General features: G+C 57.0%; 1 protein-coding gene across 1 annotated transcript; it reads right to left on the bottom strand.

The window, feature by feature from the left end:
• Positions 1-3,660: 3,660 nt before the first annotated feature.
• Positions 3,661-4,104, bottom strand: INS49_011348 (uncharacterized protein; the record flags this gene model as incomplete). The annotated part of the gene is made up of 1 exon (XM_043172066.1): positions 3,661-4,104. One exon carries the CDS (start codon positions 4,102-4,104, stop codon positions 3,661-3,663), a length of 444 nt encoding a protein of 147 aa, XP_043023811.1.
• Positions 4,105-9,709: the final 5,605 nt, after the last annotated feature.

Raw genomic sequence — 9,709 nt, 5'->3', positions numbered from 1 at the left:
AATTTGAGACCCAGCCACGTCAACTGGCAAAAAATCTGCCGACTTGACAGGTACCCACAACGCCCAGGGGGGAAACATGGGGAAGGTGGCCTTCGGCGCGCACACCCGCGGTGGAGCGGGACGAGAGGAAAGAGGACCCACGGCCCAGCGCGCGGCGAGAGAGGGAGAGCGTTCCCTTGGCTCCCAAGGACCTCCCGGTCGGGGAGAAAACAAAAATAGTGGGAAACTGGGCTGACATACCGGGAGCGGTCCCCACGGTACGGGGGCGACGCTGGAGCCCGGCGATGTGCCCCCCGATTGCGAGCCAGGGGGGGAGGGGTGCGGGTGGGTTTTTGGTGCGAGACGGGCGCTGACCCACCCCGTCGCAGGAGGACTGACGACCCAGAAGAGCCAGAGTCGTCAAGCGAGACCTCTTTTTCTCCTCTTCCAAGGGATGTGGGAAGCAAGATTTCAGCCCGGGTGGATCTGGTTCCTGCGCATTTGCGTGCACCGGAAACGGGGCCGGACGCCTGATGAATCGTGCCTGTCAAAGCTTCATTGTGGGTCTGGGTCTGGGTCTGTCGGGTTCGTTAAACTATGGGCAGTGCATGGTGCAATACAGTACAGTGTTTGCCGCCCACGGTGGAAGTGGAAAAAAAAAAAAAAAAAAAAAATTTAAAAATTGGGTGGTTGAAACACGTCTTATTGCCGTGGGTTGTTTATTACTGTGGGCGTCGGTTTAGCAGCCGTGATGCATCCCCGATCTCGATTTTACAGACCCTGGCCTCACGCATCAGGAACATGGATCTTGTGTGTTCGTTCGTAGAGCAGTGAAGTGTCAGGCTCAGAGGCCCAGACAAGCGAGCATTCGGTGTCATCAGAACGTCAAAGAGCTTTCCACGTTATGTAATTGGATTTTTTCCTCACTCTGCTTGCAGGCACGGCCAGATCCCCTTGCACGATAGCAGATATTAATATCTTGGAAGGATTCTTGCCGAACCCAGATGATGGAGGGCCCCTAACAGGACGGATGGTACGTACACCCCAGGCTTGGGTTTCTGATACACCGACAATGCTGATGGAGACTTTGGCTCAACACAAGGGCCGTGGACCGGTGCGATCCCAGCCCTGTCAGGCTCTTCTTTGCCTTTCGCTGAAGAACTTCATCCACCGGCGTCCAGACCGAGACTCCAGGTCCTGTGGATACCCACACTCTACTCCCGGAGCTCGTGTGGGTTCGACACATGGTTCTGCAGGTGCGAGAACGATGCTCGGGCTGTCGGGTTGTCGCTCGCCCTCCACTCCAATTCACACGTCAAACATAGCTTTGGGTCCAGCCGTCAGGAGTCGCGAACCTCCTTTGTAGCCAGCAAGCTCGCTTTGCCTCTCTCGTGCAGGCCCTGGAGTCGTCTGCCCCTGGTTTGTCGTCCGGTCTAACGCGGGACTATTGTTAGGTGGTGTCCGTGATGACTGGCTGGCCCTGCAGACGGCGACCGGCCAGCCGAGAGCCCGAGGTCTGGACCCAACGCCAGCGAGAAGATGGTGTCGAGGGCCGATCCCACCCCGTTGTTACCAGACGCAACAGATCCCCTCCTCCACCCCTCGCTCTCGGACTACAGGTCTGTGACTAACACGTCGTGCCATGACGGCGTCGATGTTTCCGCTAGGGAGTGACTCGTCCCAGAGGCCAACGCAGGGCCCGGGTGAGGGGATGAGCCTTGCAGGCGGCCCCGACCTGACCCAAGCCACGGATTTTATTGGGACGGGATCGACCATGTCGACGGGAGTGGGCACCACTGCGCAGCTTGCAGGTGTGAAACGGGAGAGTCTGTTGAGGGTAGCTCGACAGTCCAGACTGTCTGTCCGGTGAATAAGCTCTCGGCAGAGCTGGGAGCTTGCCTCTGGGGGAGGGATGGCTACAGTATTTTCGCTTTCTGCTCACCCTGTGTGACGCCCAGGAGGGCTGAGAGGAGCAAGAACTGGGAGACCGGCGCACGGCCAGGGACTCAGCCAGAAGCAGATCAGACTCCAACCCGACAAGGAGGATCGCGACAGAGCGCGATCGGCCGGCGGCAATCATGTGACTGGCTATAGGTAGAGATATAGCAAGATGCTGGCGGGCGAGGGGCAACAATGACTGGGCCTTGGTCCTTTCTTGCAACTTCCAACGAGCTGTCCGAGGGCCATGCGATGGAACCAAACCTTGCTCGGGCTGGGCCAGCGCACACAGTACGGTGCTGTTCCTGGTCCAGCTTGTGTCTCAGACCCCAAATGGCGCAATGCATCACCGGGCCAGTGAGGCTCGCAGCCAGTACGTAATGATGCACGGTGGGAGAAAAAAGCTGGAAGTTCGGAGGGGAAGCTGCTGCAAAGTGCTGCACATTGGCCATGTCCTGTTTGTTCCAAGGTTGAGCTCGGAGGCTGAGCATCCTGCGCTCACGTAACAAGTACCTTTATGGCTTGTCCCGCTGCAAGGATGTACTTCCCTTTGTGTACATGCGTGCTGTCCACTGTCGAGAACCTTCGGCTGCTGTCCTTGCTAGCCGAACTAGCTCAGCACCTGTGTTGAGACAGCAAGCCGATGCTGGGCTGCATGTTCGCATCCGGTGAGCAAGCGAGCCTTTGTGCGAGCATTGAGCTGTTGAATCAAGACGGAAGTCAAATTCAAGCCTGTGCTGGTCCCACATAGACAGGGCTCACAGCCTGTTTGTGTGACGAGGCTGCGAGAATGCAAGGGCAGGGGGAAACAAGAAAAAGAAAGTGAGCCTGAGCCAGTTACCGAGTGAAAAAAATGATGTGTAATAAGCTTGTCCAGACGGGATCTGTACCCGGGGAAAAGCAGAGACAGAGCAAAAGGAAAACACCTGGGTCGATGAACCACTTCATCGCACGTGGGGACAGCCGGCAGTGGTCCTATCCGTAACATGGACGGTGCATGCTGTACGGTGTAGACGGCGGGATGAACGAGACTGCAAGAGGGGATCAGGGTGCGTGAACGGAACTGGAGTCACAATTGGGACGCATTGGCATGTACTAAGCGGTGGGTAGCTGAAACTGATCTTATTGTAAGACAGTAGCTATGTTGCTGACCGTTCTTTCACTCTCGAGTGTCCAGTCATTTCATCCCCAGTCAGCCCTGCGGACCAACTATTGGTATCCCCCATATGCCCCCGCGAAGTTCCTCTCTCGTGGGGGACCCTTCCATGTTCCAGCGCCAGTCCCTCAGCCGCCGGTGCAAATGATCCATTGCAACAACCTCGGGATGTTCCTCTCCCATCGGTTGCTCAAGAGAAATCCAAGGGTTTGCCTTGGTACAACAACAGAGTCATATCGCTCGCATCCCTGTGAAGACGCCAATGTCCTGCCGGACCAGACAAATAAAAGTAGTAAAGAACCATCCCAATTCCCGTGTAAACCCATAACTTTTGTAGTAATGCTGTGCTCCGGTTGATGCTTTTGTGGTACATAAATGACAGAAAGGCCAGGGGGCTCGCCGATGATCGGAGGGCGACAAAAATGACGAGATCACGCTCGACCGCCAGATGTCATTGATGAAGTGGTGATGGGTATTCCCGAGAAATTCCAAGGTCCGAAAATGTTTAAGTGGGGTATCTAGGAAACGAAGTGGTGCCAAGGAATGGCATCATCCACAGTGCAATCCACCGAAGACTCATCGAATGTTCAGTGAGACTGCCTCCGTGAAGATCGGGCGTTCTCGAACGAGCTCGCGTAGGCGAGCAGCTCTTTCCTGGCCGCGTCAGATAGTTGCATCGCGGCTTCCGTGCTGGCAGAGGAGGTGCTCTTCATCGAACACAGGCTGGCGTGGGAGCTCGATGGTGAGAGGACCCGCTGCGGCAAGGCGAGCGAGGAACGACGCTGTGACGATTGCGCGGCTGAATGGCTGAAGTCACAGGCTGGTGACAGGTAGAGCTTGTTCAACCCCGTTGCGGGTTTCGAATATCCCCATGGGTAGCTAGGACCGCTGAAGGCAGGGGAGCTTGGGCCGGTGCTGGGGGTCGATGACTGTTCGTACTCTGCCAGTCGGCAGGACTCGGAGCAGTATGTGGTGCTGTCTGTCTGCTTGTCGCAGGTGAGGCAGTAAGAGTGTGTCCAGTCGGAAGACATTGTGAAGGGTGGTTGTTGTTGGTTGGTGTAGAAGTGCTTCACGCAAAGAGCAGGCGAGGATTATTCAACTGATGAAGAGACCACGGGGATCTCGTGCGGTTGGTGTGCTTCGTGGGATAGTTGAGGCTGCTCGAGCGAGTTTGATTTGCTGTGCTTCCTTTTCCAAGTTGACCTGGTTCTTCACACGCAAGTTCTCACGGCGACGGTCTTCAAGCGTTGGTGTTGGAAGGCGACGGTGACGAGTCCGGCGAGCGAGTGCGAGATACAGCGAGCTGCGTGTAGACTGGTTGAGTTGATGGTGATCTGGTAGAAGCCAAGGTGTTGTAGAAGGAGTCGGGACCAGAGTCGGGTATGTCAAGAAGAAACGAAAACCAAGTTGAAGTGAAGTTGTGGTTGAGTGGATTGTGTACTTGATAGATGAAGCTTGGGAGGGGAGGAGCAGCTTTTCTACTCTCGACCAAGACACAGGCAAAACGACAGGAGCCCTGCGCGGCCTTGGGACTTCCCCAAGGCATCACAGCCGGGGAGGCCTTGTCACGCATGAGCGACCATCCCACATCGGACCTAGCGCTAGCGCAGCCTGGCATCCTGGCCAGGGTGCAAGGGTGGCAGGGTACGTGTGTACATGCAAGGCGTGCTGCACTGTGGTGGTGATGGCCGTGGAGTGGTGTGGCGTGGTGTGTTGCGGGTGGGCAGAGGGCGTGTGATGCGTAGAGCATAGACCAAAACAGACAGGGTGCCCGGGTGTCTCTGAAAAAGTTTTCAAGGCAGCCTAGACACCACCCGCTGGGCAGCACTGGGGGAGTGCAGGAGGACAGGTTGGCTGTGGTGCTGGGGAGGGCGTGGGGCTAGGAGCAGAGGTGCCCACCACCACGCAAGCCCACGGCCCCCTGGTGCATCAAAATGCAGCAAGCAGCAAGCATACGCAGTGCATGCCGTACCGTAGATACACACCTGCCGTTGTCGTGCTCATCATCAAGGTGCCGTGCAACGAGAACGAGGCAGTGAGGCGCGGGGCGTGGCCACAGCAAAGTGGAGTTGGCCGTGGGTGCAGCTTGCTCATCTGTTGCTGTTGATGTTGCCGGTTGCTGGCCCCGGTCCTGGTCCTGGTCTGCTGCATTGCGGGAGGTGGACCCATCCGCACGCAACTGGGCAGTAACATTGGGACACAGCACCCCGTGGACGAACAGACAGCCGTGAGGACCAAGGTGAAGGTCGACCGACCTGGACAGGCTGGACAGGCTGGATGGTGCCGTCAGGACCGTCCGGTCCAGTCCAGTCCAGCGATGGGCGGGTGGATTTTGCCGGCTGGCTGGTCTGATCAACTAAACTTTGCCGCTCACGCAACCGATGTGTGAGGGAGTAACTCTCGTTGCTCCGGTCGGGGCCTGGCCTGGCCTCTCTTGGCCCTTGATGTCCTGGTTGCACAGTTGCACAGTTGCACAGTTGCACAGGAGCACGGAATCAGGCACTCTGGCTTGCAGCAGCATGCTGCGGCCTGGGCGTTGAGTTTTCGATGCAAAAGTAAAAGATAGTACGGGTTGGGGAATAAGCTCTCGCCAATTGTCTGCCGGCTCTGTCGCCCTCTCTCCCTCTCTCGACTCATCAACCTCGGTGCTCCAGCATTCTCGCAGACTCAGGGTCTTGGATTTGCAGATGTGATGGATGGGTGGGTGTCTGGGTGTCTGGCGAACCGTCTCGCATGAGCACATTGGATTCACAGTGCAAGACACGATCATCCCTCGCTCACCTGGACCTCTGGCCATCTTGTCTACCACGCGGTAGTCGTGGATGTAGTTATCTTTCCAGGGTCCGCTAATAGATAAGATGTTGCGATCTGCAAGCACCGTCGCCTGCTTGTGGAGGGTTGAGACGGATGGGCAAAGGCCTAATCTTCACGGCTCGCTGAACGGGGACGTGGGGGTCGCGATGCACTTCCGTCTTCAGTAGGAAGCCCCCGGGCCAGCGTTACTTTGGGAGTGGGCTCCGTCGCCCTCAACGCAAATCCCGTCCCCCCTATCTTTGCAAGGTTGAGATGATCTCGAGAAGCTTCACAGCACGAGCTCGACCCGCGGGTTCGGTAATAGCGCTCGTGCAATCCGTCGCTCGAATCAGGACGAGATAGTGAAATTGTGCACCACAAGGGAAGGATGGCGAGGCCAAGCCGTAAGCGCCGTCGACAGCGCCAGGTCCAGGCCAGCAGGAAGAGCTCAAAGGTCAAGCGCGAGAGGGCAGGAACGGGCCTGGAGCTGCACCTGCATTTGCTGAGGGCCGTACTTGGTAGGCGCTGGTGATTGATTGATTGACTGCAGTCCCCAGGGCCGGCAAGCAAGTGCATAGCATTGTAAACACGGCACTGGGAATGCCTGCACGGCGACAGGCGCTCCAGCAAGCCGCCGTCCAGTCAGCCAGTCCAAGCATCATGCAATTTTCGCAGTCCTGCCGTGTAGCATTCCAGTGACGCGACCTCTCCCTCTTGGCTGCATGTGCTCTTTCATCATGGCCACGACCTCACATTTATCCCCGCGCCGTCGGCGGCAGCCACGCTGCACAGTGGCCATGTTGACACATCGCCGCCGCTGGCTATCAAACCTAATCGTTTTGCATTTCGCCTCCACGATGGCCCTCGTCTCAGAGCAGTGCAACCTGGCGTCCATTTCCGTCGTTCACGCTCTGGGATCGGCGCCGGCGAGCCCATGCCTCTCTTGCTCTTGTGTCTGGTGTGTCTCCCTCCCTCCCTCAACGCCCGGTGCAACCTGGTGCATCTAAGAGCGGAGCTACTGTGTGCTGCATAACCATGGTGGCTGCGCTCTCGCGATGCCCACCCCCCCTCCATCACACCACCAGACCAGACCAGCCATCAAGGCACATGCAGGACAAGCCACGGAGCTGCAGGCGGCATGGATCGTGGAGATCTTGCGCAGCTGACCGATGACCAGTCCGGAGACGAGCACTAAACACTGCCTGCCGCCCACGCCCATCCCCTCTTTTCGCTGCCAAGCACACGAAACCATCGCCATCAACGTGGGCATTTCCCTAGGCGCTATGCCTTGACTGGTCACGTATGCATGAGCCCTTGCGAGCCTGCAGCGACCTTGGTTACAAAGTGGCTTGGGGTTTGGGATCCTGCATGACGGCAACAAATGCTCCAGAGCGTCTTCCCCAAAAAAGACCTTGGTTATCAAACCAGCCTGGCCAACTAATCATCTTGGACCATCGCCGACCCGTTTCGTCCAGCTCCTGGGCCGGGGCCACTATCGCCTGTCCGTGGCTTGACGTTGGCCTCCAAGGTGCACGCAAGCCTGGGTGTGTTCTCATACTTTATCTAGGAAAATTACTTGACCGTATGAGCGTCAATGATTGGTCCAACTAGAGCCGCCGGCCTCACAAATGTTATGCTGTAGGTAGTTCAAGCATCTCACCCACAACTCGACCACGGCCTTGCGATGCTCGGCACGCAAGCTGCTTCAAACTCAGCATGGGGTTGCGCCCAGTGATAAGGTCTCTACCCTGGCAGGTTGTCCGCATGGCTAAGGAGAGCAGTCGCAATATTGTAAGTGATTGTTGTTATTGAAGGCCCGGCCAATTGCTCGGCGAGGCTGAATGGCGTTTGTGCCTCTCGCGCCTATCGTTACCACAATGACGAGATCATACGCCACGAGGCTGCAATATCATCCATCACTTCTACAGAACTACCAACTAGACTACTCAGTTCAGGGCCAAGTTAAGCAGCAACTGAATCGACGCCCGCGCTAGACGTGGCCAATCGTTCGTCCCTACAACCTCGACGACTCTTTCACGCATGATGCACTGCGAGAACGACCTGGTCAGAAGGGTGTGGACTGCACACACCATCCGCCCACACGAAGACGTCAAGGGTTCCACCTCCACATTTTTCTCGGGATGAGGTGCGGAGATTAGTGGATCTCCCGCCGAGTGCTCCATCACGAAACCACCTCAGCGGGCCTATTGAACGACGACATCATCACCGGACTAGCCAAGCGATTCGTGCACGACGGGTGGGGTGTGACCTCGACCACCTCCAATTGGTCGGCCGGCCTCTTTCGCTCTCTGCAGCTCGGGTTGGCTATCTCGGCTCCAGGAACCAGGGTTTACAATGTGCTGCAGACTTGAGGTTTCAAGCTGGAACTCGCGTCGCTTTGGGGCCACCATCCTTTCATTGCCATTCCTATCCCCCTCCCACTGGCATACCACATCGTGATTTGAACTCCGGCACATGACGGGTTAGAGGGTGCCTTCCCGTGCCCCACGATTGGCAGCCTGGTCAGTTGCCAAGGTCGGCGATACTGCCGCAATCTAGTGCTCTATCAATGGCTGTACCTCTTCTCTCGCGCTCCTCTCCCCAATAATCTGCAGTAGTCTATCTAACAATGGCACTGTAGCTGTGTCTGTGGGACATACAGCCGCCCACACCTAGATACTGTCAGGCTGCCAGGAGGGGGTAAGCCGGACTGCCCACATACGTACTACACTGACGACGGGGGGGCACTACTACTGCGTCATATCATGCACGATGCTGAAATGTCAGGCACGGTACTGGACAGCAGAGGTAATCATAACACATTGCTGCAAGAGTGCCGCGAACATCCACGGCCTCTGCACACCCATATCCACCCTCAGGTACCGAGGAATGAACGCTTGGCCTCACACCCCCACGGGAGTGGGTGGGTCGGATGTTTCGCACACAAGAAATGGGTCTCTCGACTGCTTCATGGCATCATCTGGCCAAGCCCCCGTTTCAACCCCGCCATGGCAGGCGTCGTGAGCATGTATCACATCGTCACAATCGCATTCGAGTATCGTGACTTGCATTCAGCTCAGTGCGGTTTGGCAGCCTTGCGGGGAAAAGAGGCAACGCAGTACGCTATGCCTCACATTGCTCTACTATGTACTACTACCGGACATCCACGCCGGACGGATTTTGTACGCCGAACTAATAAAGCAAGCACGTGTGAGGCCAAGGGCTGCAGATTTGCCTTCTCAGGTAAGGCATTCCCCGCTTCTAGCATCCGACGAGGTTGCGAGTACGACGTGATCGTGATTCGCCATCCAGAAGTCTGCTCCGCACGAACCTTTGCCTCCCGGCACAAGGTGACAGCCCACGCTTTTCTCCTCTTGGGATGCCGACGGCACACAGGGCAGGGCAGAGTTAACTGCAACTGCTGCTGCAGCAACCCACACTGCCACAAGGTGCCTATCACAATCCTCTCGCTGAACCCGGGTCCGATGAGCGGTAGTTCGCCGGCCGAAGCGGACCATCCGACTCGGAGAATTTCCATCGTGTATATTCGGCAGGCTGACAGGCGACCCGAGATTCAAAGCTCAGAACGGGGCGCGCACCGGACTCAGGACTGTTGTTATTATTCCCGCCTGTCACCCTGCCCGTCACATCTCGTGACCGCGTGAAATGGGATGACATACACAGCAGTATCGACTCACAGCATGCCAATTTGTTATTCACGTCGGTGGAGCAGCAGGAAATGGCCCTGCCTATGCGCACATAGACCCCCGGTGTCCTTGTGCAAGCCCATTTTGCCCAGCCCATGAGTCCCAATCACGGATAATGAGAGTCATCTCTATCGGG

This window comes from Diaporthe citri, assembly GCF_014595645.1.
Source record: "Diaporthe citri strain NFHF-8-4 chromosome Unknown scaffold_5, whole genome shotgun sequence".
NCBI lineage: Eukaryota > Fungi > Ascomycota > Sordariomycetes > Diaporthales > Diaporthaceae > Diaporthe > Diaporthe citri.
The sequence above is the reverse complement of the archived record's forward strand: the minus strand, read 5'-3'. Positions and strand labels throughout refer to the sequence as shown.